The 26141-nt window shown below is 53.6% G+C and overlaps 6 protein-coding genes across 6 annotated transcripts; 1 reads left to right on the top strand and 5 right to left on the bottom strand.

Moving 5' to 3' along the window:
* Positions 1-5320: 5320 nt before the first annotated feature.
* BDP55DRAFT_628510 (uncharacterized protein) lies at positions 5321-6232 on the top strand (the record flags this gene model as incomplete). The annotated part of the gene is made up of 1 exon (XM_060571912.1): positions 5321-6232. The coding sequence occupies one exon, from the start codon at positions 5321-5323 to the stop codon at positions 6230-6232; it is 912 nt and encodes a 303-aa protein (XP_060433677.1).
* A 1597-nt stretch (positions 6233-7829) lies between these two features.
* BDP55DRAFT_628509 (uncharacterized protein) lies at positions 7830-8345 on the bottom strand (the record flags this gene model as incomplete). Its single annotated transcript, XM_060571911.1, has 1 exon — positions 7830-8345. The coding sequence occupies one exon, from the start codon at positions 8343-8345 to the stop codon at positions 7830-7832; it is 516 nt and encodes a 171-aa protein (XP_060433676.1).
* Positions 8346-9591: 1246 nt separating this feature from the next.
* Positions 9592-10973, bottom strand: BDP55DRAFT_725371 (adenosine deaminase; the record flags this gene model as incomplete). The annotated part of the gene is made up of 4 exons (XM_060579004.1): positions 9592-9786; positions 9908-10631; positions 10707-10846; positions 10920-10973. 4 exons carry the CDS (start codon positions 10971-10973, stop codon positions 9592-9594), a joined length of 1113 nt encoding a protein of 370 aa, XP_060433675.1.
* A 995-nt stretch (positions 10974-11968) lies between these two features.
* On the bottom strand, positions 11969-14071 carry BDP55DRAFT_385297 (major facilitator superfamily domain-containing protein). The gene is made up of 3 exons (XM_060567190.1): positions 13595-14071; positions 13517-13531; positions 11969-13464 (listed from the first exon to the last, which is right to left on the bottom strand). Exons 1-3 carry the CDS (start codon positions 13847-13849, stop codon positions 12253-12255), a joined length of 1482 nt encoding a protein of 493 aa, XP_060433674.1. The 5' UTR covers positions 13850-14071; the 3' UTR covers positions 11969-12252.
* Positions 14072-16232: 2161 nt separating this feature from the next.
* BDP55DRAFT_544864 (uncharacterized protein) lies at positions 16233-18119 on the bottom strand (the record flags this gene model as incomplete). Its single annotated transcript, XM_060568525.1, has 3 exons — positions 16233-16306; positions 16371-17675; positions 17744-18119. The coding sequence occupies 3 exons, from the start codon at positions 18117-18119 to the stop codon at positions 16233-16235; spliced, it is 1755 nt and encodes a 584-aa protein (XP_060433673.1).
* Positions 18120-23153: 5034 nt separating this feature from the next.
* On the bottom strand, positions 23154-23711 carry BDP55DRAFT_385261 (uncharacterized protein). The gene has a single exon (XM_060567189.1). The coding sequence runs from the start codon at positions 23516-23518 to the stop codon at positions 23237-23239; it is 282 nt and encodes a 93-aa protein (XP_060433672.1). The 5' UTR covers positions 23519-23711; the 3' UTR covers positions 23154-23236.
* Positions 23712-26141: the final 2430 nt, after the last annotated feature.

The raw sequence follows: 26141 nt of genomic DNA, 5'->3' as shown, positions 1-26141 counted from the left end.
GACCACATTCAAGACAAGAGAAGTCATATGAGATACGGAGTACAGTGTAGAGAGAATCGACAAGTCAAAGTGCGGACAGCACCTAGGCCAAAGGACCAATGATGGCTGATGAGTATTAACACTCTGCGCTCGGCCACAAAATACGCCGACGGTAATTACTTCCCGGGCAAAAAAGCGTACGAAATGAGGGCGCGACGGGAGCATAACAGGAGCGAGCAAAGGTCAAGGTGGCGCTGGCCTGAATCACCAGAGTCAAGGTAAACCAAACTCCCCAGAGCAGAGGCAGAGCCGGCCAAGACAGCGACACTGATACCTCAGCGAGTCCACAGAGAAGCTGGTGATGTGTATAGGGGTTCCCATGGGAATTGAGACTGTACGAATACACCGAGACGGGCAAGAACCCGCCACGGGTCCCAGTCCTTTGTCCCGAAAATGTGACAAGAACATGGCCAAGGTACGGTACGAAGGCCGGGGACACAACGCAAAAAGGGGCGGGAGGGCCGCTGGTGGACTTACGCAGTAGCACGACCTTTTCATAGGTAAGAGGGTAGATAGTATCAATCTCTGAAAGACGCGAGAATTTGGACCAGTCTCGCCAGTCTCGAAAAGTCGTCTTTGTCCTTTATTTCCTTCTCGCCTTCTTGGCTCGAATCTTCTCCGAGAGGGGAGGGATTGTCAAGCTTATCGTAATGGTGTGCCTAATCGTCCAGAGACAGCTGTCACTGGGAAACGAGCCACTAGGCAGACTGAGCCGAATTGGTTTGAGCTGTTCTGGGTTGGCGGCGGCGGTATTGCATTGAGCTCTGAAAGAAGAAGAAAGTGAGCCGAATCGGACTTTTATCGGCCGGGTGAGTCTCGTGGTCCGTTACAATGGCAGAAGCGGCCACCAACACCGTCCACAGGATCGGCAGAGAAGAACAGACAAGCAAGCAGGCAACCAGGGTTCCCCGTAACGCAAGGCAGTGTGGTAGGCCCGACTGGAGCACGAATAGAGTGAAAGTGACAGCCGCAGGCAGTTAGATCGGGTCGTGTACGGTACACAGTAGCCGTAGGGGACCCAGGTACTCTGAGCTTGTAAAGGTTGTGAGCCAAGGTGGCTGACGTGCTACTGAAGGGCGATATTCCGACAAACTAGTCGAGTTAGGCCGGAGAAGCGCGCGGCTGAAGAGCTGGCAGGCCACAGAAAGAGTTTGCGGAGTAGTGTAAAGATATCCGGGAAATGGTCGGGAAACAGGTTGGTGAGTAGAATCGACCAGTGAGCAGATTCTCGGTCGACAATTCCTGGTGAGTTCGGCGCAGGGCACCTATACCTAGGCCAGGTACCGGAAATGCAGCGATGAAGGGCATAGCGGGAAGACAGGATGGATCGGTGGGGACGGCTCGCGGGTAGCGAGGGAGTCCAGGCCCAGTGTTGATCCGTGTGGTGTCCGTAAGAGGCAGTCTCAGGTCTGGAAGAGGTGCGGGAGACTGGGAATACCAGCGGTCGATTGGATGGAGACGTGGCAGTGGTTCGTCTTCTCCGTCTGTCTCTGATGCGAGTGTCTCTCAGCGAGGTGTGTCCAACAAGCCCCCTCTGCTTCGTACCCTGCGCCAAGAAGGACAAGAGATACGGGGGAGCTGAGTTGAGTCGTTGATCGGATGCGTCGAGGTCAGGTCCAGTGACTCCCTGGGCCACCAATCACAATGCCTCCAGTCAAGCTGATCCGATGTGTCGGATGTGGCGCGATGGGAACAATATCCAGGTGCAGGCACTCCGTACAGGTGCAATCGAGCAGGTATCTGTAGAAGCCTAAGGTAGGCGGTATCCGCAGCCAGCAAAGTGCTGTGAGAGGCCCAAGGGATTAATAGTCGATGGTTGATGATTGATGGTTCATGGTTGTCGATGCACTCAGCAGAGGTGGGGCACGAAGCTGTGTTATTTTATTTCTTCCCCCCCGGGGCCTGGACAGGTGGGACGTGGGTGGACTCGGATCCCGCACACGAATGGAAATGGCCCAAGGACATGTGGATTCTGGAACCAGACGTGCGTGCAGATGTGGGTTGGGGGAAGGAAGGACTCAAGGGGAGACAAGCACGACAACTCGACAAGGCAAGAAACCCCCCGGTGCAGGTGCAGGTGCCAGCCGGGTACAGAGTATGTAGGTAGGCCCTTCCTCCAAGAGTCCAAAAGTCCACCTCAACTTGCCCTGAGCTCTTGCCCAATTTTGCAACACGACGGATACCTACCACATCATCTACCAATGCAGCAGGCACACTTCGTGATCAAACAAAGGTGCCTTCCCGCCATGTCCACCCATCCGATCTGGTATGTGGCGCAGGTACTCAAGGTATGACAGACTTTTGGGGATAATCAATTTGACTCTAAAACTCTCAGAATTTGACAAGACAGTTGAGAATTTTGCCCTCCTCGAATACACTCTCTTCGGGCTTTGCCAATCGTGCCCGCCAAAGACCGAATCCGAACACCAGTATTTGGTTGGTGAATAGTTTAATAGACTCCCTTCGTCCGTCTCATCCCGTCTCGTCCTCTGGTCCTCAACCACATAATTTAGCCGTGCATCCTGGACCGCCACTCTCGGTACTCCAGGTGCTCCTGTGTAAAGGATGAGTTAGGGACGCAAAAAGACGGTTTGGCTTCAAGATGCGCGCGATAACATTTGTTCACTCGCAGCGCGGGTGTCGCCTCTATTGATTGGCCCAGTACTTGAGACAGGGCATTCTTATATCCATCTACAGAGTGACTATGCACAGTTGAGAAGGAGCAAAAATGGGTGCTGCACCCGGTCGGAAGTGAGAAATACAGATATATCGTATCCGTACTCCGAGAAAAAGATCCTGTCCGCTTTTCCTCCGCCAGCTCCATACACTGCGGATGCGCGATGCGATCGATACCGTCCGTACCTGCCTTACATACTGGTCAAGCCTCATATGGCATGCCGGCCTGTTGTTGGACATGGTATCTGTGTGTGCTGCCGCCTGCGGCCTGCGTGCATGGGCGACCCAAGACTAAGACACACAGATCCCGATCGAGCAAGCAGACAAGCAGGGTTCAGTGCGGTAGCTTAAGGCATCTAGAGTTGTAGATTTGGGGTCCCTACCTGAACTTATGACACCTGCGTTACGGAATCCGTCAACCTTCTCGCCATCATCAACTGCAGACTACACATCATGGGAAATCTCAAGGGACGGATCACGGATCTATGTTGCTGTGCTTTCTTGGCATCCTAGTCCCCCCACACCGAATGGTCAGACTGGTACGGAGTACGGAGTAGAGTGTCACCTTCCGCCTCACTTTTCACTTTCGACTCTTCTTGGGCAAAAAGTCATGCCTGGAAGAGCCTGGAAGGGAAGTACACTACATCACCCACCAAGGTAAACAGACGTTCCGCAAAAGACCAAAAAAAAAAAAAAAAAAAAAGGTGCGGATAACATCATGGGACGTTTCCTTTCCGCCTTGAACGGCGCACGGTCACCTCGGTCAGGATTTTGACTTTTACAGTGCTTCCTATCGCGCCATTGATTCTCTTGCCTCATCTTTTGATTGAGACCTATAGTAGGTGATGCCTTGCCATTATTGCTACCTGAGGAGACTTAGACGAGAGTATCGATACACATGGGTCTCTTCTTCCACAAAGTAACTCGACTAATGCAAGTATCTAGATAGACGTCCTCCATGCTCAGACAAAAGTAACAAAAGACAGCAACTGCCTCTACCGAGCAAAAGTTTGGTTGCTGAAGCAGGAAAAGGCGTATCGGCACCTGCCATCTGAGTGACATTGGAAAGAAGAAAAGCACAGTGCACCCGATTTCCTCATTTAACCCCTGTCGGAACTGTTTCCAGATGGGAAGCTGCGTCAGACTGGGGTCGTCATTGGTTCAACTGACTGCGGTACGTACCGCTGCTCCCGCATCAGAAAGTGGAGAAGGAGCCGCCGCACCGGCTGCGCACCCTCCAACTCAAGGCTTCTCCTCCTCCAACCTTTTTTGGCGACATGCAACCACGACGCTTGACGCCTGAATACTAGACGGTCTTTTTTTTTTCTTTTCTCTTTCTCTGTCTGGCGCCCTGCACATCCGACCTTGCATCTAAACGGTAGAACAAAACGGGAATTGCCCAGGCCACCCTTGCTCTTGTCATTTACCACAACAGCTTACCCATAAGCATTCGTACTATTCGACGCCAACTTGGCTCAGGCTCAGGGTTTTAGCGGTATCCGTACCTCTGATTGGTACTGTATCAATGCTGAATACCTATACTACAGGAATCATACCTTTCTTGCCTTCCTGTCGACTTCAAATTTAATCAATGGATACAACCATGAACTCCAATTCAAATATTCGGCAGTCGTGCCTCTCTCAGAGAACGCTACGGCTCGATACGGAGTACAAACATACGGTATTTGACAAAAGAACTGTTCCGCTACGCATTCGCACAGGACCCCTTCATTATCCAACTTGAAGCCACTCGGTGCGGACATTGCGCTTGCGCTTCTCAGCTACCTCAACCATACAGTATCCAATTCAGACACAAAGAATCAGCAGACGACCAGCCGACCTAAAAGCGAGCAATCCCATCAGTAAGCGAAGTCGTACTATCGCAGGAGTTACAGACCTCTCAGATGACCCGTTGCTCCTCTCACAGTGAGCTGCACTTCACCTGTAGGATGCCTTGCAATGTGGGCCGCTCTAGCTAAGATGCATTGCATAAAAAGTAGATTGCCTACAGACACTAGGCCGCATCCACAGTCTCAGACTCTCAGGCACCGACTTCCCATCTAATTCTGTGCAGCATGCAGTCGGGTCCATGTCTTGGATGTTGGATGTTGGCACATCCCTGACAAGCTGCGAATCAAGCAACTACCCGTACGAAGTACGGCTACGAATACCTACATTACCACTCTTTGCACCGACTGTTCTGCGACCTGTGCACCGCATTTCCCTCTCCACATCAACCTCACCTCCCGTCATCAAGAAGACGAATATTACCCTGCCGCAGTCCTGATCAAAATTCGGTCGTTATCGACAGGTCGTTTTAAACGCTGACAGGTCCAATTCTCCCGAGGTCATCGTCCCGAGACACACTCTTCATACTTTTCTCCCAGTCGATCACAGATGACAAGGACATGGTCAATGCCAGAATCCAGCTTTTGGGGGGGCGGAAAACGCAAGCCGCGTCGGCAGCGCTCGCCGAATAGTACCGCTTCGACTACGAATACATACTCCTCGCCTCTTGTTGCTGATGGATGAACCGCATCGCTACTTCGTTTGAGCCTGACAAATACATCCATCACGACCGACACACACACACACACACACACACATGCTCGAAAGATTTTGGCCTCGCTCCGGAAACGATCAGCGCTTGCCAACTCAGCGTAGCAAGAAATTCCCAGCAGCAATGGGGGTCAGCAAAGAAATCGATGGCAGAACTCGAAAGCTAAATACGGACAGAACGGGCAAAATGAGACTTGAGAAGACCAATCTACTGGATGTTGGCAAAGTTCTCGGCGAACCATCCGAAAACCTTATCCTCCAGAAAGGTAGCCAGAGCGATCAACAGAGTCTTGGCCTCTTCATACCTTTGCAGTTGGATGGGACTAGGGCTGGGACGAGGGCCAGGGCCAGGACAAAGATGATGACGAGCCCTTGGTCCAAGTGCAGATTTAACTCCAATGTTGTTCGGGAAATCCCCAGATGTCAGGTGGCGACAATCATGGATTGGGTGAGGGGCATAGACAAGAAGACAGATGCCTTCCTTGCTGGGCTGCTGGGCGGGTGGGAGCCGTCATCGTCAGCCAGCCGGGTTCCTCGGATTATTGGGCGAACCACCCATCTATTTCTCTTGTTGTACAGCATGCCCGGCGCTCTCTGCTCATTGTTTGCTTTTCCAACATCACCAGTTTTGCCGTCGTCCCAATTGCTTGATCTCATCTCAAGTCAGACCTTATCGCAACCACTACAGATCTGGGCCTGGCGCTTCGATAAATCTTTCGCCGACCTCGCGTCTTTCTGTTGTCAACAGCCCCTTCCTCTCGCTGCCGAAGCTTTGAGGATATATCCGCAACGAAGCTCTCCCGTCACCCTTCAGGGTCATCTCCCAGTGGTTTTGGTAGGGTGGGCGGCCCAAGCTCTAGCTCTCGAGCCAGCCGGTGCCATCACAAGCCCCCAGCTTTTTGAGGTCATAGGAAAACAGTGTCTCGTCAGTGCTCACTCTATTGGCCCATATCGATAATCGCACTTGAGCGAGACGAGCATACCGATATCAAAACGATAACCAGCGTGAAATCTTCGAGCATGCCCACCATCACTGCCACTGCTTCACTTCCCAAGCGGTATTCAAGATCAGTAGACAATCCCGGTATAACATTCGCCACGGCGATGGCATGCGTACGATGTCAGATGGACACCCGACTCTGACTTCTCCCGCCGTTGCGGCGTCTAACATCATTCCCGAATCATATGTCCCCATATCAGCAGCGACATAGAAAGCTGTCGGTATTCCTGTAAGAAGAACAGGTGGTGCTCAATCGCGTCGCTTGTCTCGTCTGAAGGGCAAATACACATTAAATCAAACAACCCTCCCCCTACCCCTACCCCCATACATACTCGGCACTTGCACGTCGCCACTCGAGATATTGAGAACAAGAAAAGACGCCTCTCCTTCCCTTCTGAGTTTGACGGCCATTCTATGAAACCCCTGCAGGGCGATGCTCCTATCTTGTGCTTGGTAAGGGAGCCCATGGCTGCTGGTACCCGTCTTCTTCTTCAACCTTGTGCCACCGCTCACTGGCCCTAGAGTGACCTTGTGGAATGCCAGGTTATTTTTGCGTCACCTTGGACTGCTCAGGCTTCAGCTGCAGGTCCTCTTCATCGTGAGCTGCAGCCCGTTAACCCCGGCATCTAAACAACCTCCTACGGCGCCACCGACATATCGTTTGGCCAGGCGAATCATGGAAGTGTCAACCTCGCCGGCGATGTCATTTTGCCGCCCTGACACGCTCTCCTGATGGACGAGACTTGCTCGGCACATCGAAGATATGGCGTACCTAGCTTACACGCTAATACAACTACATACCTCTGCTGGCCTCAGACGATGTCGAATATCAAAACGTTGCTTACAACCTCGCTCGCACTGTGTGGTACGTCGGCAGTCCAAGTTCGACCCCATACCGAAGTTGGTTTGGTTAGGCCTCCATCAAAGCACAATAGCGCATAATAGCAGCTCGTCTGATTCGCGAACCATGTTACAAGAAGGATCGAAGGAGACCGAAATTGACAGCCAATTATTCGATTTTGCCCAGGTCGAAGCTTTGACAGATATGTCACGGTCAACGTCACCGACAAGCAGATTCACTGCCTCGCCCCCATTTCAGTTCGGCGAGGGCTCGACGTAAACTCCGCAGGACTTTGTGTATCTCCGCAAACCTAGTTGATGACTGACCAGTTGGTCATTGGGTATTGACAGACACCAGAGAGTACAAAACGAGGTGCATTGCGCAGATTCAAGATACGTCGTCGTAAGTCTCGTTACCGGCACCTTTGATATCTTCGGCCGCCGATCACCCAAGGACAAGAACGCACGTCTTCTCCGCTGGGCGGGAAACGCACGGGCTCCCATGGATCCTGTTCCACCCGGGATCACGGATAGAATCCGCTTGCTACTCGCTTCGAGTTGCTGGCATCCCCCCCTCCCTTTGTCTTTTTCAGACTTGCATTGAACGTTGGTACGGATATGCGCCCCGTGATAACCCCCAATCTTCTAACTTACCCGCAGGTCGCAGCCTTCTGAAAGATGCTTTCTTGCGCTGGTCGCTCCATGTTTTACCGTTTCACGTTTTGACGCCGGGATCACCTTTCCTGCGGGTGGCATGACGGATCTCGTCTGGCACCCGTCGACGATCTAGGACATCGACGAGGTCTGTGTGTCGTCTCAACGAAAAATGTAAAGATGAATAAACGACGGCGTCACAGAGTATTGCAATCGCCATTCGCGAATCTGTCTCCGGAGTACACTCCTGTAAGGCAGTCCGCGGAGTGCGCAGGCCCAAGCCAGCGACGATGTTTGGGCAACAAATAATATCACCCCGTCCTTCTTCTACTCTCATAAGGCCGAGGCAGAGAGGAACAAAAGTGTGCCACACTTCACAAGCAGGCCCATCACGAAACCTCGAGGCTGCAGCAGACGAGACATTTGGCCGTTTCTTGGCCCTACGACTGGGCGGAATGCTTGTCCTCTCCTCTGTAGCAGCATCAGCAGCAGCAGCACAGGGCGAGAGGGGACCCTTCCTGGCAGCTTGGCACGTCCCTGCTGCTGGCAAACGCTCGTTCGGCCTAGCGGGAACCATCTGAGAGGGATCTTGCTTCCCAAAAGAAAGTCCAGTCTAGAATAATCAAGGGACACCAAAGTAGCTTATACGCTTGAGCACAATTATGTAAGAAGCCATCTCGACTTGGGCATTAAATGCGCCTACCTGCGTGTGGCACCTGCTCACTGCACAGACCCTGGCTAAGTATCCGTATCGACGATTCCGGGCCCCCTTGTCTTTGACAAGACGGCGAACTACTGCATCGTGCTTCGAAAGCATTGACACGGGTTATTTGGTAGTCGACTGAAATCTATGGAACCTACAGCTAGATTTCTGCAAAGCTAATCGTAGAGTCATTCACACCTCAGCATGGTGTACATCGACCTATCAAAGCTGCTAGGGTATAGGAAGCCAAAAACCTAGCACTGGTGAAATACGGTACGGCTCTCAAGGCCATGACAGGGTGTTGGTCGTTATCATGAAGCAGCGAACCATGAAACGAGATATCTTGTCACCAAAATCTTCCTTCAGTACTCCGTACAACGGTAGAATTACAAATCTGCATGGGAGAGACGGAGTCGGTACCAGACCAGATTCAGGCTAGCCCCAGGCCCGGTTCCCGCCAGATTTGACCGAGTATCAAAACGGGAGACCCCACGGGCAGTATTACTCGGCAAGTTGCAAGGGGCCGAGCGACAGCAAAGCTAATTAAGAATGTTTCCTGTAAAATTTCTCAACTATTGATGCGAATCGACAAACATTGACTCCGATTTCATGGTGGGCAGTCGATCCGCCCGCCTCTGCCTGCCTGCCCGGCCGCCCGCATGGGAGACAAAATAACTCGGGATATGCCATCAAACACAAGAAATAACTCTCGGCTCTAGAGAAGCCAACTCAACCAAACCCCCTTTTTGCCGAGCGGCCCAATCATTCTCCATTGCACGGGAGCCCCTACGAGACACCCTTCGTGCTCGTACACGGCAAAGCCCGGGAAAAGCGGGCAGGTTTACGAAGGCCTCGCTCGACCCGATCCGGGGGTTCGAAAGCGAGACGCTCCGGCCCTCGGGGTCTTGTACCGGTCCGGTGGCAAGGACCGAAAGAGAAAAAGAAAAACAAGGAGAAGAACCAAATCGGTGTTCTGCGTGCCGGGCGACGGAAATTCCTACACTAGGAAAGGTTGTTGGAAATTATCGACAATCGCATCCAGATGCCTCTTTAATACAGAAGCAGGTTCCTAGCTGGACCCCTCTCGGTCTACTCGGTCCATCGATGCGACGATGATTACTTATTCTTGGACGGCGGCAGTGGCAGGTTTCCACATCAGTTGTCGGAGACGTTCTTTCTCGGCCTCGTCTGCAAAGATGGTTTCTATGGCCCGTCGGGCCAGTGCGCAGATTTCTTCACGAGAGAGCTTGAAGTGCTCCGCTACGAGCCTGTACTCGTTGGACAACGGGCTGCCAAAGACGCCAACGTCGTCGGTCTGTTTTCGAGTATGAAAGTCAGCTGACGTACAATCTTCGAGTAGACGAGCTTTCGCGAAAAAGATGCTAGGAAAAAGGGGAAGGACGGGAGGGTCTTTCGTGTATAGAGGAGGAACGCACGCCTAGAGAAATCAAACTCCCCTCCACGCCCCACCACTCCCCGAAATGATGGCCCTCGAACCCGCCCGTCACCATGCCCGCGTGGACATTGCAGCTGAGACACAGTTCGAGCCCGATGCCGCGCTTGGTGATTTCCCGCTTCACGTCCTCGCCGAGGTGGATGACGTGACCCAACCTCCGCGGCGACCACGACAGGATCTCGGCGAGCTCGGCCGGGTGGCCGGAGCACTTTGCCTCGCCAAAGTGGATTGTGATGCCGAGGCCGAGGTTGCGGGCTTCTGCGAAGGCGGGGCGGAAGATGGAGATAGTTTCGGCGGTTGAGTTGTCGTTGTCGTTGTCCTGCTGGCCTGTGTGGTGGATGCGAGCGGCCGGGTCGCCGCAGAGGTCTACGCCGACGACGCCTCTGTCGCGGAAGAAGGCTGCGAGACGGACTGTCTCGTGGGCTTGCGCGGGGGTGTGGCGGCGGTCGACGGAGAGGATGAGGCGGGTGCGCATGCCGTCGGGGTGAGAGGCCTCGAAGGCGTCTATCGCGGAGAGGATGGTGGCGACGTAGACTGACGGCGGCTGGGGGGTAGGCGAGGGTAGGGAGCGCGGGGTGGTGCGGAGTTCGAGGTAGGTTACGCCGTCGTCGTGGAAATCTTGCAGGACGGAAAGGGTTGCTTTGCGGAGGGTGTCGGTGTTGGTGATGAGGTTGTAGATGTAGGATGAGAAGAGGGGGAAGAAGCTGTGCGTTGTTAGTGATCCAGGCCAAGGAGAGGTCAGCGGGCTATTGGGAGTTGCTGGTGAGGTGAGGTTTTACGTGGTGAGGTCGTAGTCGTGCTTGCCGTCTGGCATCACGACGAGGGGGTCCTCGAGGTCCGTTTCGCCTGCCTCGTGCTTGAGGACCCAGATGTCGTGGAGGGTACGGCGGCTTATGCTGCCTGTCAAATGGGCGTGGAGCTGTGGTTTTGTCAGACGAGATGTTCGTAAGGTAGTCAGGGGCTCATAGCTCAAAAGGCTCCTTGAGTCATACCTCGATTTTAGGAAGAGCTACAAAATCCATGTCTATTGTTGGTTGGGAACCCATCTTGTCTGAACGTTCACGTCTTTCTTCCTTCAGAAAATCGGGCCTGATAAGACTATTGCGAGTTGGGCGTTGGTGAGAATTCCCACCTTCTTATGAGTTGTCAAGTGTAGAGTTGTCGATACCTCCTCACCCCTCTTGTTCCTGCAGTCTGTGCGGGCGAGCGAATTGGATCCAAACTAGAAGTAGAAAAGAGGTGGTTGGGAAGGTGATCGCGGTGAAATTCCTGAGCAACGTTACCGTTAGAAGGCAATTAGAGTGGTTTGTAGAAAGGATGTGGGTGTGTGTGACGAGACTACAATGCTGTGTATAGGAAAAGGACGAGGTGTTTTGCGGTGCAGTATGCAATCCAGGTTTCCCGACACAGGTTCCGAGTCGGAGCGGGCCGACGGTGCCGATCCCGGAGTTTGGTCCCCATATTTTCTGCGCTCCGTGGAGTGAGACATTCCCGGCGATCACCGGAAGACTTGCTTTGTTTGAGTCGGGTTACCTTGTGGATTATTATTTGCCATTTTTATCGATATCTCGATTTCTTTTTCGTGATTCTGTCTTATTTCTGTCTACCTCTTTGACTATTTCTCTGCCTCTGTTTTGTACACTTTACCTAACCTTCAGTACAATACCTAGAGTATTACCACATTTACAAGTCATTAACACCGCATTACAAATATGCCCTTGAAGTGGATGAAGCACACTGACTCATTCACAGTCCAATATCCCTCTCTTGGCTGGAGATCTATCCAAGGTGACATGGCATAATTAGAATCAAGCAGTCAGTGAATGCGAAGCTCGAGGAGACGAACTTGATTTGTCGTGAATCACATTCACCACACATACCACTTCCCTTGCAGTAGATATGTCTACTCGGTATTCGTTTATCGCCAATTTTAGTTAGGTAGGCCTCTTGTTCATTTTAATGTTTTGTTAGTACCGGTTCACTGTGAGATCAGACTCTTCGGCTTCTCTTTGCTACTTGGCTCTATCGGAAGTTTGAGTACACCTATCTCTCTGTTCTCAACACATTAACGGATTCTCAGGTAAAATCTGAAAGCAGGGTTAACCTCTAGTCAACCTTTGCGGTATTTCATATTGACGCAAGACCTTGATTCTATATGTTCCGTGGTATGATAATTTCTAGAATCCAGTTCTTATGCAAAATAGATCTGTCATATCCTATACTCGAGTCGTAATCGCTCTCTTACCCACAGCTACAACATTCGCATATGCACACGATCCCAATGCCTGCTCTCTCTCTCCCTGCCCTGAATTATCCCTACTTCCCTCACTCCTGCTTACGCCCAATCCTCGGCAAACATAGCCAAAACACGAGCATAATCCCCAAAAATGCGAGGATAATCGGCTGCAAAACCTGCACGCCCTTAGCCTGCGCCAGCGCGCCGACAGCAAACGGCAATATCGCCGCCCCGCTGCCGCCAAACGCCGCCGCGAAACCAATGGTACTAACATGCAAATGCCTCGGCAGCAACTTCGTCGCCGCAACAACAACAGCAGGGAAAAACGGACCCAAAAAGAACCCCTGCAGGGCAACCGCCACCGCAGACACGTAGAAATGCGGCACGAGCCAAAACACCAGTTCCAGCGCCATGGCGATGGGAATATAAATCGACACGGCGAGCTTGATGCCCAGCTTGGGCGTGACGAAGCCGAGGACCGCGCGGCCGAGGGTGATGCCGAGCCAGAAGCCGACCGACGTCATGCCCGAATCAAAGTTGTTGGCCTTGCGGACCTGGATCATGAACTGCACGATCCAGCCGCCAAGGGAGACCTCTGTGCCGACGTAGGCGAGGAGGAAGAGGGCGCAGAGCCAGGAGACGCGGGCGTAGGGGCGTTTGAAGAGGGCGGTGCGAAGGCCGCCTCCGGGGGCATCGCTGCGGGAGCGGTTTACCAGCTCGCGATATACTGCGCCGGTTTGCGGCCAGAAGGCTGCTGTGCACCATACGAGCTCGATGCAGGCCAGGCCGAGCTGAAAAGGTGGCGTAGAGTCAGATCGTGTTATACACACACACACACACACTCTCTCTCTCTCTCTCATAGCCTCGGGGAAGGGATAGAAGGAGGGCATGATGCTCACCATGAAGTAGTAAAAGTTCCACCAACCCAAGTTGGCCTTGTTAATCATGGTCGTGGCAATCAACGGGGCAATCACGCCGCCGACGCCATACGACGCGTGCAAGAACCCGAGGACCTCGTTCGCCCTGGCCATGTTGCCGATGTACGCGTTCCACCCGGCATCGCTGAGGCCGTTACCGAAACCGGCGATGACGAAGGCGGCAACCAGCGCCGGGTAGGGCGGGTGCTGGGATATGATGATGTAGGCGACGATGTGGCACGCGGAGGCGATGACGGCGATGCCGCGCTGGCCGAGCTTCAGGTGGACGTAGTTGTTGAGGACGGCCGAGAGGACGTAGCCGATGAAGGGGGAGAGGAATACGAGGGATACGACGACGTAGGTAAGGTCGTAGTAGATTTCGAGCTGTTCAAGGGGGTCAGTGAGCGCCGAGGAGCTTGGAACGGGGGGAGCGTACGTAGGGGATCAAAGCCTGTCCTGACGTCAGTTCGCTATACAATTTGGAGTTTCTGATAAGGGCATGAGAGAAACTTACACCGTAGGCGGCATCATTCGCCCCAGAGACGAGGAGACTCCAGAAACAAGACAAGACTCTGAAGAGATTCGACCTTGGATGGTTCCATTTCTGCACAACTGCGGCTGTTGTCGTTGGAGCAGGAAGACCTCCTGTCACATCTTCATTCGATCCCAATAGATGGCCTTCGGTATTTAGAAGGTTGCCTTCTTTCGAGGTCGACTCCTGGACCGGAGTGCCTTGTCGGACCGTCACCGTTGTCGACTGTGCAGTCATGTCGTATCTCACAGTATCCGCTCGATATCTTGCGCCAGGTCCTTAAATAGCTCGCCGGGTTGAATTTGATCAATACTGTCGATTGGGATTGTTCAAGAGTCGTGTTTTTCGAACTTGGTAATTTTTGTGCTCCAACCGTACTCTAGGTAAATAGAATGTTAGACGGGCTTGGGGTTTTATGGGAAGCAGCTCCAAAGAGTCCAGGATTTTTCAAAGGCAAGCATGACGAATGGAGTAGCCTAGTCCTAGACGGAATATGTAATACGGCAATCCTTGCAAGGGCGATGTGGAACGATCTTGAGCAGCTCTCTTCAGACATACGCATATCTACTACATTGCGTCACTAGACGTTTGTATTCGTACTAAGGCGGGCTCGGCAGCTACTGAGTATCTACTGGGACTGGAATAGCACGTCCTCTCGGAGAACATTTCGCGGCCAGAGTCAACTATCTTACCTACTCGGGGCTGATGTGACTCTGAGTATGCCCCAGATAAGACACCAACTCTTGTCTCGCCACGCCGGGTGAACAATCACCAGCCCAGACACTGGGCAACGGCGGGAGGCCCGAAGACCCGGGGCGCGCGATGGACCGTTGATCAACCCAGATAGAGAGCTGGCTGGCTGGGAGTTATTCGGTGAATCTCGAGTTTGAAGGGTCGTGGTCCCGAGGAGACGGGAGTGGGTCTGGTCCTTGGTATAAGTGGAGCCTTGAATTTGAAGTGCTTCCTGATTCGGAAGGATTGTCAACTCCCGCTAATGCTAAGCGGCGACACTCCGCGACGCCTTATTTAGACTGCGTTGGAGGAACAGGTGTGTAAGAGGTGACGAGGAAGTCTGAATATGAATTCCGTGATGTATCTAGCTTGGCCAATCCGTTGTGACGAGCTGACTCGGCCTCGTTCATGGTGGCCATTTTCTGTGTTGCTTTTCTATTTACCTATTACTTTTGGGCGTTTACGGGAGAGGAGACCGACTCTCATACATTCTTTTCGTTATTGTGAGCGAAGTTCTGTCGACTATGTTTCTAAGGGATGGAAAACCTTCCTTACTGCTTACAAATATAACCATGCCCGACCTTGTCTATCGAATTCTCTTCCCTTTCGAAGCGGGCGTATAGCACTAGCAAAGTAGAACCGAGAAAGTAAATGTGTGATAAAGAATTTCGGATCCAGTGCAAGAGGCATACTGCAAGGCGGTAAGCTGGACCCAAAATCAGAACCTTCCAGGAACAAAAAAAAAAACCCCCCTTGACGGGGGCTGAGGCCCTTTGTGTGTTATTGCAATTGATCAGTCGCAACTACCATGCCAGGCGGTCTCCTCATCCGATGGTGATAGAATAAACAAACAATCGAATCATAGACCAGAACCAGGAAGTAAATGGTCCACGGTCAGATAAAAAGGTCGATACGCGGCAAGGACGAAGACGTCACGGGCTTCTCCCCGAAACCCGTCTCGATCCCACATGTCAACCGATCTTTTCGGTCTGATCTCACAGTCACTCAGAGCTTGCAATAATATCGACCGGGACAACAACAGGACAATGCACAAACTTGCCAGGAGACACCGCTTCCCGGCCTCTCGTGTGGGCTTAGCCAAATTTATCGTCCCTTGACCAGCGAGGTTCCCTTCAAAACGTTGAGACTATCTGTCCGGAAGCATAGTGTTGTATTAAGCCTCGGCATCCTCACCCCTCAAAAGACCGTAGATACCTTCAGGGTAGCCCGAACAAGCTCGGCCATGCAGGTGAGAGAATGGAGTCACAAACCATCCTCCCGGCTCCGACATCACCCGCAGCCATGCATTCCCAGCACTTCGGAAACTTTTGTGCAGCTTCGGCTCGTCCCGCTGCTTAATCCAACACGCTTTGCCTTGTCTGAGGAGCTGTCTATATACCAGTATCTGTACGGATGGATACCTTACCTACAACCAAATCACATGCAACAAGCTGACCCCGCGTCCATGGTGTTGTATGCGTGTCTAATCGTAACATTTCCTCATTATTCAACTCTCACGCGTTCGAGCGTAGCATGGTCCCGAGGGGCCCTCAGTAGGTTTTTTTTTTAAAAAAACATTGTACAGGTGTTATTGGCAGAAAAATCGGACAAACTCCTACAGGGGTAGTCGTGTGTGCGTTTGGTTTTCCCCCTTTCTGAGGGGATTTGATCGTGTGTCCAGTTCTACCCAGTCTATCGTTTCCCCGCCCAGCCATTAAAGCCGATCGATTCTATCGTTTCGCTCAAGACACCATAATAACAACAAAATAGGTGAACGGAAAGAAAAGGTTACGGGACACAAAAGGAAAATGACAAAGAAGTTAAAAGTGATCCCAGCGCCAGAGGCAAGGAAAATGATTCATGAACGCCTAGAATAAACCATCCAGGCTTATTCTCTTGAGATGTCGCGACCGAAGACCTTGGACTTGAGCCAGTCGTTGACGACGAGGAGACGGTTGCGAGCTAAGGTCAATGGTATTAGTATGTGATTATACTAGGTGTAAGGTGTAAGTGATGGAAAACTTACTGCTGAAGCACATGGAAAGGTAAGCACTGCGCCAGAAGAAGTACGTCATGGTACCACCACTGGCAATGTTTCCGTTCCACCAGGCAACGTCAGCGACAGCCTTCTCGCTGCCAATGTAGGCCAAGCTGCCCTGGTGAGAGTAGTGGAAGGGCTTGATGTCCTTGATGCGGCGGAGCTGGCGCTCGTGGGCCTCAATCTCCTTGGCGACCTCGGCAGCGTTGCCGGGCTTCAAGTTGAGGTTGGCGCTAAGCTCCTGGACGCGCTCCTCGAGGGTCTCGGTTCTGGCCATGTTGTTGAAGAGTCTAGCAAGGAAGTTACCCTCCTGCGCAGCGACCTGAGCAGTCGGGGCGTATCCGGCCACGGCGCAGTCGCCAATGGCCCAGATGTCACGGGTGCCCTGAACAACGAGGTACTCGTTGACGGCCAGACCGCGGCGGGAGTCCTTTTGGGCAGGGATCTTGGTGATGAGGTCGCGGATGATGGGGCGGACAGCGTTACCGGTAGCCCAGACGAGAAGACCGTAGGGGATGGTAAGGGTCTGTTTCTTTCCGTCGGGACCGGTACCCTCAGCCTGAACGTAGGTATCGGTGACCTTCTTGACCATGGTCTTGGTCAAGATGTCAATCTTCTCCTCCTCGAATGTCTTCTCGGTATACTCAATCAGCTGCTTGGAGAAAGAGGGAAGAACGTTGGGGAGAGCCTCGATCAGGGTGACCTTGAAGCGGTCGGCAATCTCAGGGACTAGACGCTTGATGTCCTGCTCGAAGAAGTCCTGAAGCTCACCGGCGAACTCGACACCAGTCGGGCCACCACCAACGACAACCATGTGCATAAGACGGCTGACATCCTCGGCAGACTGATCCTTGAAGGCGGCGGTCTCGACGCAGTCCATGATCTTCTTGCGGATAGCCTGGGCGTCGTTGATCTCCTTCAGGAAGCAGGAGTTTTCGCGCACACCCGGGATGCCGAAGGTGGCGTTCTCAGCTCCGACACCGACAACCAGCAGGTCGTAGGCGACCTCAGTCTCGGATGTGGTACCCTTAATCTCCGACGTATCCAGGATCTTGACAACCTTCCTCTCGGGGTCGACGGAGCTGGCCTCGGCTTCGTAGAACTTGACGGCGGCCTTCTTGTGACGGAGGATGGTTCGGATGGGCTCCATGATGGAGCGGTGCTCAATGGTGCCGGTGGTGCAGGAAGGCAGAAGAGGGGTGAAGAGGAAGTAGTTTCTAGGCGAGATGACGACGACATTGTAGTTTTCCGTGTCGAGCTTCTTCAAGAGAGAGACGGATCCCCAGCCAGTGCCTGTTGCAACTTGTCAGTATGCGATATGTGCGATGCGTACGGCGCGCCGTCGAGAGTAGGAAACTTACCGAGAATGACCAGCGTCTTCTTGGTGGGGTCCAGCTCAACCTGATCCTCGGGGTGCCTGTCATCGTAGACAACATATCCAATGTAGCCGAAGAGACCCAGGGCAGAAAGGTAGGTCAAGCGCCAGGCCCATCTGAAGGTCTTGCGGACCTTGCCAGCTTTCTTGGGAGCGACATCGGCGTAGGTTCTGGTAAGCTGGCGCGCAACGGTTCCGACCTGGGGAAGAGCGGCGACTCTCGGCCTCGCGGTGAGGGTTCTGAGGGACTGTCTGGAAGTGGTGGTGAGGGTTCTGCGACCGGCATTGGCAGCGCGCGGAGCTTTCGGGACCAGCTGCTGAGCTGCGCGAAGGGAGCTCATGGCTCTGACGGACGAAGCCATTGCTTCAATTGGTGATGGAGAGGAAGGTCCCCGGTGACCAAATATGGTTCTTGATGGCGAGGCGAGGGGATGCGACACTTGGTTGAGGGAAGGGAAAAGGAAAAAAAAAAAAAACACGAAGGATTTCGGAGGAGGGAGGAAATTTGGAGACGATAAGGAAGTTGGTGGACTAGAATTGGGGGTGGGAATCGATGCTGGAGGTGTGTGACGCAGCAAACGAAGAGAGAGATTTGCAGGCTGGTGACTGGACCCTCCCAACCTGGCGGTATTTTTTGGCAGCTTGCAGAAAATTTCAGGTGCTACGGGGGTGACAACGTGAGGTCAGAGATAGCGCGCTCCGCCCGCGGCGCCGCCAGCGAGCAAGACGGAAGCTTGGACGGGAAAGAGGACGTGTGATTGGGTGGGCTGTTTGCGGCAATCCAGTGACCGGTCGCGAGAGCCATGTTGCTGCCGACCTCTACCTAAGGTACCTACGTAGTAAGGTAAGGTAAGATGTCTTGGCCGCCTCGGGACTGCCTTAGGTGCCTTAGTAGCTGCTTACCTGGCGCATTCAGACTTCCCTTGCACTTGATTACTAGGGATATTAGGCGTGCTGGGCATACAGGGGATTCACTGAGGGTCCTTCTCTAGGTACTCCGTACTCCGTATCATCGTCCGCGCAGCCGCAGTCTGCTCTCAATGGAGCGCTTGTTTTTGCCCTATCAGTGTTTGGTCAGCCTCCAACTTGGGGGTGTATATGGCCCATTTCGAGGTGGGCTTGAGTGGGACTCGGGGTGTCTCTTGCCCTTTTCCCCTCGTTGCTTGTGTATCTTTATTTTTTGTTTGCTCATCTTGGCTGGTCTCTCTGTTTTTTTTTCCTCTTTGCGCGGCGCCTTGTCCGCCGGCGGCCTTGATCCAAAGAAGAAGCCCCGGCCACGCCCCGGCCGAATCCCGGCGTTTTGTCATTGAATTCTCCTTCCGCACCAGGGCACTTTCGATCCGTCGCACCTTTACCATCTGCGCCTGGCTGATGTCGCGATAGTAACCCGGACCAGGATGACTCAGGGCAAGTCTCCATCGCGCGCTCTTTTTTTCGTGGCTTTTTTACCCGCTGTTGGGCATCGCGCCCAATCATGACTTAATCTTACACACATCCCTCACTAATATCTCGCAACTTCAACTGGGCTTGACCCCCCCCCCCCCCCCCCCCCACTCCACTTCCCCGTCCACCCTTACCAGCCACCTCCGCTGCGCCATATCGATCGTCTATCCCTCCAAATTGTTTTCATGAGGCTCGTGAAGCCTGTCTAGCACATGCCAATGTAAATTGCATCAACTCTCCTTTCCCCCGAGAAGCACAAGACTTGTTAGCCATCATGCTCCGGAAACTTCCCTCTATCTCTCGGAATACCTAGGACCTGGAGCCAAGGTTGTCATACGCCCATGTCATCCCCCGAAAAATGACCATTAGTACCCGCAAGCTCCAAATGCCGTTTCTCCGAAGGCCCCCGAGCTAGAGCACGCCTTATCTCGGACTTGAGGAGTTCATGGGTCTGGTTTTTAGCGTTGCTATGTGTGGCATGGAGTCGTTCTGCCCGAAATTGTTCCCCATACCCGACCACTTCCCGAGCCCCGAATCTGCACTCCATCCGGCCGAACGTCCCGGCCAGTTCCTCTCCCTCTACCCCAGTCCGGCCCCTCGTCTCGAGGCCACGGCCACCGTCGCCCGGAACCATCAAGGTGCCCGTGCGGCCCGGCGTCTCCACAACTATCCTTCTCTCCGAGGCCATCGCCGAAACCGTCGGACTTAGGAATCCTGGATGACTTGCAGGAAGGCACGCGACGAGGATCGTTTCTTTCCTTAAATGCATCGGGCCCCGAACACTCTCGGTGCGGCCGTTCGCCCTCCGACATTTTCCTCCCTTCTTTTCTCTACATCCCGTGAAGGTCGCCGGGAATTTCCGTCATTGGTTCTCTCTTCGCAATCATGGAAGCATGTGGTGGCTACTCCGTACTAATAAGTTGATGCCGTTGTCGCTTCGGCCAATCACGGCCCTGCAGTCACCATCGCCTCGGCTCCTGTCACCACTCACTTCACTTCATCCTGTCGCTCATCTGCTCTTCTGACATCCAACCTGGCACCTCCAGGCCGTACATGGCCTACAACGCACTCGTGCGTCTTTCAAGCACGTTGTGATACTCGAGCAATGTGCACTCGCAGCTAGCGTTAACCCCCGTCCCCGCAGTTATCATCCAGAGATGGGATTACAGTCTCAGCACATGCTCGAAATGATGACCGAGGAGGAGGGTCCCCAAGCGGCTCATCGGCAACATGTGCATATTAGGAAAAGTTTCCTTCTTGCTACCCTTGAGCCAAGCCCTCTTCTGTACGAACCGCAGCCTTGGGGGGAGGAAGGGGAGGGAATTAGGATCGAGCGGGTAGAAGCTAGTGTGTCGGCACTTTGGATTGCGCGCGCTGGAAACGAAACGGGGTCGGTCTTGCAAAACCCCCCATTTTCGGCCAGCAGCACATTTCACTCTCGATGCCCGGGCCCGAGAGAAGCTGAAACGCCGCAAACCCAACCCGCCAACAGCAGGTGAAGGGAGAAAAAAGAGGAGGCGCCGATGGGATGGGATGGGACGGGTGGTCAACTGGTGGTGGTGGTGGTGGATACTGAAGCGGACGGCCAACGTGAAACAGGGTTCGTGTCTGACTTACAAGCTCACACAGGAGAATGTGGGCCAAGACCTTCCCAGAGACTGGGAGAAATCAGAGGCATCTCTTTCTCAAACCCGACGCAGACGGGAGCACCACCACCATTGCACTAGCAACCGCCTGGGTTGACAACAACCGTGGTCGGATTATGACACGGGCGGCAAGGCTGGATGCAGTGGTGCAGTATCATGCGATTTCCCCCCTCACCGCGTAGTCGCTTGCGTGCCGTTTAGCCTCGCGAGCTTACGCAAACCCGGGCTCCATCGTTCAAGTTTCCCAATCACGATGTTGTCCGTCGGACAGCGGTCATGACGCGAAGCCTCCCTCGCCCTTCAGGCTTCAGCTGTCCCGTCTGACAGGCGCTTAAGTGCATGACATGGACCCAGTAGCGACGGCGAGCTGAACTCCGCTGCGTTATGCCGGCAGATGGGAAAAGAGGGCGCCCATTGTCCACATCGAGGATGGACCACAAGAACCCGCACCGTCGAGGTCTCGACTGAGTACCTCTCGACCATCGAGAGCCCACTTCGTTCCGTCGATGGTGAGCGAAGCTAGCTCGTCAGATTGAATGCTGATGGGGCCCCGTCATCCATTCTCCCAAACGGACGGGGTCGAAACGACCGGCAGGTTGAGTTACAGTACGACAGTACGTAGAAGGTCCAGAACCGTCGCGTCGCCTCGCCTCGCAACAGACTTCCCACCCTTTTCGCCAATCTTGCAGGTGAGGTGATAAGAACAAAAAAGCCAAGTCAAGAGCCTCGGGTGCACCCATCCATGCACGTACATCGTAAGGCGGGCAGCACACCCGCAGTTTCTTGGTAGAAGATCGTGAAGCTTGGCAGGCGAGACATCATGGCAGCCAAGCCGCGGAGGATTTGTCAAGCAAACATTTGATCCCGGCAACTCATGGGCATGTCTCTTTCTTATTGCCCAGGAACCAAATGTGTTCTGATTCCTCTACTGGTTTCTCTGGGCAAAGGTCCGAGTACATTAATTGCAATTTATTGGGAGGGAAGTCTTGGTACAAGAAGGTTTCCCGCAGCTTTTGACTTGTGAAGCAAAGCACGGTTGTTGTACGCCATGTATAATACAATATCAATCTGCCAAGCCTCCGCCTTGGGCTTCTCTCGTATGCAGGCACAGGCGCAGGCTTCTGGTGTAAGAGCGCCTAGAGGAATCACACAGGCGTGCGAAAGATGAGTTTCAGGCACCTCAGAAAATCGTACTATCTACCTCTTGTAGTAAGTCACGAGAATCTCTCTCTGGAGGCTAGAGTCTACAGACGAGGGGGAGCCCTCTTTTCTTGCACGCCGAGAAGCTCGCGTTGAGCGGAACTTTCATCTTCCAAAACACCAGCGGCTATGACGGCCAAGCAAACCCGTACGATCAAGCTTCTCGTTACCATCCCCTCCGACAAGGGGAAAGAGTTCGTCAAGATCCAATCAGCAGGCTTAGCAGAGCAGAAGGCAGTACTCCGTACGGAGGAGGATGAATTTTGGCTCAGATCGTCGCCCCCCGGTAGCCAGGTTTCCAGATGCCAAGATGGCCAAGATGGGAGCTTAATTACGCTGTTGGGTTATTCTGTGACAAGTCTTGCGAAGGTTGCTGCAGAATTGTGAGTGGTGCAAGGCAAAGGTAACGAAGTAACGAGAGAGAGAGGCACAGAGAAAGGTTGAGATGAAAAAACTTCGAGGCAAGCAGCAACACAGGGCGACGAGGGGTCCTGGAGAGGGTGGGAACCGGCTCGTCACGGCAAAAAAGGGCGCAGCAACGATGGGTGGTAAGGTGTGAGGACGGAAGAGGTGTGTGTGTGTGTGTGACGAGGGGGAGGGAAGTTCAGGTTTCGAGGGTTCGACCGTGCGGCCGTGAGATGAGGCTATAGCATGGCTCCGGAACCAATAGCAAAGTGCCCGGCTTAAGAATATTGAATTGGGGCAGAAAAAGAGCGGCGAGTCACTAACAGAGTTGCACGCTAGTAACTCTTGTTCAGGGGCAGCGCGAACATACGAGGCGAGTGGTAACCTTACACAGCAGTCTATTGACTCGCAGAGAGAGAGAGAGATAGCCTCACGAGAGGAAGGATTGTAGAAAGTAACTGATTGAAGTGGGGGGAATTATTATCAATATGAGAGTTTTGGTGAGGCTCTTGGATTATTGGAAAACAGTTGGCTTGTTCGATAGCTTTCCGTTCACTCCCCCCTTACAGATTTCATTGGCAAAGAAGCCCAAACTAATTCGCTGGGCGTTTTGCCCAGAGAAATGCGTTTCCGTTAGCCAGATCTGGCAGGTGAGGGAACGACAGGGGGGGGGGGGGGGGGGGCTAAGCCAATATCAGTAGTGCGATATCCGTATTGTGGCAGCCCTTTCTTCCATGCAAGCTGAGGAAAGCATGAACCACCGGCAACGAAGCAGGTAGAGAGCCTCATCGATGATCCTGGGCGAGAGCTTGTGCGAGGTGAACGCCACTTCCGGATGGGGCATCGCGCGGTTCAACGGTCAAGTCCCAGAGTTCACTTTCTTTCTTTCTTCCACAGGGTTCTTTGGTCAGTAGACTTCCGTCACTTTTCTGAAGGGAAGGGTGCCATAGACAGAGGGGTTCGAGGGGAATAACGTAAAGTCTTTTTTCAAACAAGACTTTCGACGATGATGCAAGCTGTCGAACCCTGCTTTTCGGCAAGGCGGCAAATTCGGAAAGGACGGCCATTCCAGTTGGAGCTCCTGAACTCCTTTTTGCGCCAGGAACGGGGTTTTGTTGATGATGATGGAACGACAACAGCAAGGTGGTGTTTGTCCTGTCCGCCTATACTGCTTCTCTGCATCGCCGGCCGCCCGGCCTCACCCTTAACCCCCCCGGAGCCACTGTTGTCAGCTCGAGTGTATGTGGGCTTTCCTGGGACGTTGGTGTGTGGAATGTGGATACAATTCGCATCGTCGTACTTCTAGATTCGGAGGGACGACAAAACAGCAGCGTATAGCCAGCCAGCTAGCGCAGTGCGAGGAATCCGGGCTTCAAGAATCAAAGCCGTCGCCCGTTGGGCTTGGTTCGGATTTCCCGCTCTAGAGGCTTTCATTCGTCGGCCGGGCGCGTGGGCTAAGCAAGTTCTGGCATCCATCATGATGAATTTGATCCATCCGCCTCAGCGCCGTTGGCTGTTACACATCAGTGCGCCGGGCACTCTCCCGCGAGCCAGTCCAGCCACCATCTTGATTGAGTGACCCAGTGAGAGAGAGAGGCTAGGCCTGAAATGTCGAGCCTGTCTTGGCCAGGCTTGGATCAAAAACGGGGAAGAAGGGAAGAAAGCAGAGAAGGGGGGGGGGCTCGGGAGAAAGACTCCCTGAAGGCTTTCCCGGTCCGCACCGGGCCCTCCCTTGTCCTGAAACCCGCTCTTCCCCACGCTGAGACGCATGGTCCCCTGCAAGTGTCGTCGCAGATTCGCAGAACTCGCAGACCTTCAGCAGCGCTGTGTAACTGTACGGGTACTTCGTACCCCCAAAGGCCCCCCAAAAGGTCCCAATAGACCCCTCAAATGCCGGGTCCCGACCGGACGATACGTCTCGCGCTAACAGATCCCCCGCAGATGTCTCGCCGCGGCCTGGTAACGACATAACATTCCAGCACCGTGACCACCCGTCCCAATTCGGCTCTTCGAAACTGCAGCTTCGACAGCGGACTGGTCGACCTTTCTGCAGCTGTCTCACGTCTACAACACCTCACACACGCAGCAAGAGGAAGCTGCACCTCTGTCCTCAACATCCATACGAAGCAGTACCACTGTAGTGTGCCAACTTGGAAGCCGTACCTTACACTAGACCCCCCCTCGCCTCGTACCCTCCCCGGCTACGATCTTCACCACGGTCATGCTGCAGAGTGCAGACATTACTGTAGGGGTGTGTCATCCCTGTTCTTCTCTCCCCTTGATGCCCACACCTTGGACCAACTTCTCTCGACTCTCGTTCGCCGACGGCCAGTTTACCCTCCCATTCCCCCCACCGTTGTTGAGGATGAAGCAGATACGGCGAGACGTACCGATGAAGCTGGTGCCCCCATCTCAAGTCTCGTCTCTTGACTCTCCTACTGTCCCCTGGAGCGTCCGTGTTCTCCTTCAGGCTTCAACCCCCCGACCCAGCTTCCCCTACCGCCAGAGCATCAATGGCCTGCTCCGGCAATGATTGACACCCTAACAAGCTTCGGCGCATCTCGCCTGCTCTCTCTGCCCACTGGATCGACTCGATGGGCGAACAACCATTCCAGACAACTTCCACCATCCATGGCCTTGCGTGCCTGTGCCGGCCAGGGTCCCTGTTGTCTACACTACGGATACTCGTACGGATACTGCCTCTGAGTCTTGAGTCTGAGTCTGAGTCTGGTGTACAATATGGAGTACGAAGTACGGACCACTGACCAGACGCCAGGGCAATGGATACGGGAACAAGAGACTAAACCATACGCTGGGAGTAGGGGAGGGGTGGACCTTCCTCGACCTCGTTCGCCTTCGCCGGTTGCCGCACCTGTCTTTGGAGAGACTCTCGACGCGAATTTTCTGCTCTGTACGGGTACTTGTCCAAGTGGTCTGTACTCGGGAGTCGGCGGTGACTGGTTCTGTTGCTGATGCCTCTGATGCTGCTGATGCCTCTGATGCTGCTGATGCGACGCAATCGTGTTCGGCCCTGCACGTCAGTCCAAGCAGAACGCCTGTGCTTCACGTTCGGATATCAGAGAAAGGGACGAAGAAAACACTGGCATCAGCAGTGGCAGTGACATTGGCAACATACCTTACGCAGCAAAAACATACGCAATAGTACCTGCGGCCATGACCAATTCTGTCGGCCTGACGTTCTACTAGCCCAACAAAGAGTCTGAAGTCGTTCCCTCTCTGGTACTGGCATGACAAAAAAGTCAAACCCGCGCGACTGGCCGCTGACATGCTCGACGACAGCTCGATCCACGGACCACCCACTAGTGCGCCGCACCCATCGGCTTTCGCGTGCCAGTTCCTGCGCCAGTCCTAGTCAGTGCTGGTGCCCGCATGGGGTGTCTGGATCTATCCCTGAAGCATCTCGGGGGGGCATCTGTCATGCAGCATGGGTCTCCCCGCGAATGATGGATAGATGATCGACCCAATCTGATACATACTGTCGCCTCTCGCTCGGCTGCTTCTCTTCTTCCCTCCCTTCTCCCTCTTCTCCCTCTGGTGCTTGACATCTCCGCCTGTTGTTTGGTGTTCACCACTTTTTTCCATTCTTCCATACCAAGGCCGGCCTTATTTTTCATTTCAATTCTTTCTCTAGACCCCTTTGCTGGCACTGACGTCTATTCTTCTTGTTTG

Source organism: Colletotrichum godetiae (genome assembly GCF_030913485.1).
Source record: "Colletotrichum godetiae strain CBS 193.32 chromosome Unknown BDP55scaffold_7, whole genome shotgun sequence".
Taxonomy (NCBI): Eukaryota; Fungi; Ascomycota; class Sordariomycetes; order Glomerellales; family Glomerellaceae; genus Colletotrichum; species Colletotrichum godetiae.
This window is presented reverse-complemented; position numbering and strand designations above follow the sequence as displayed.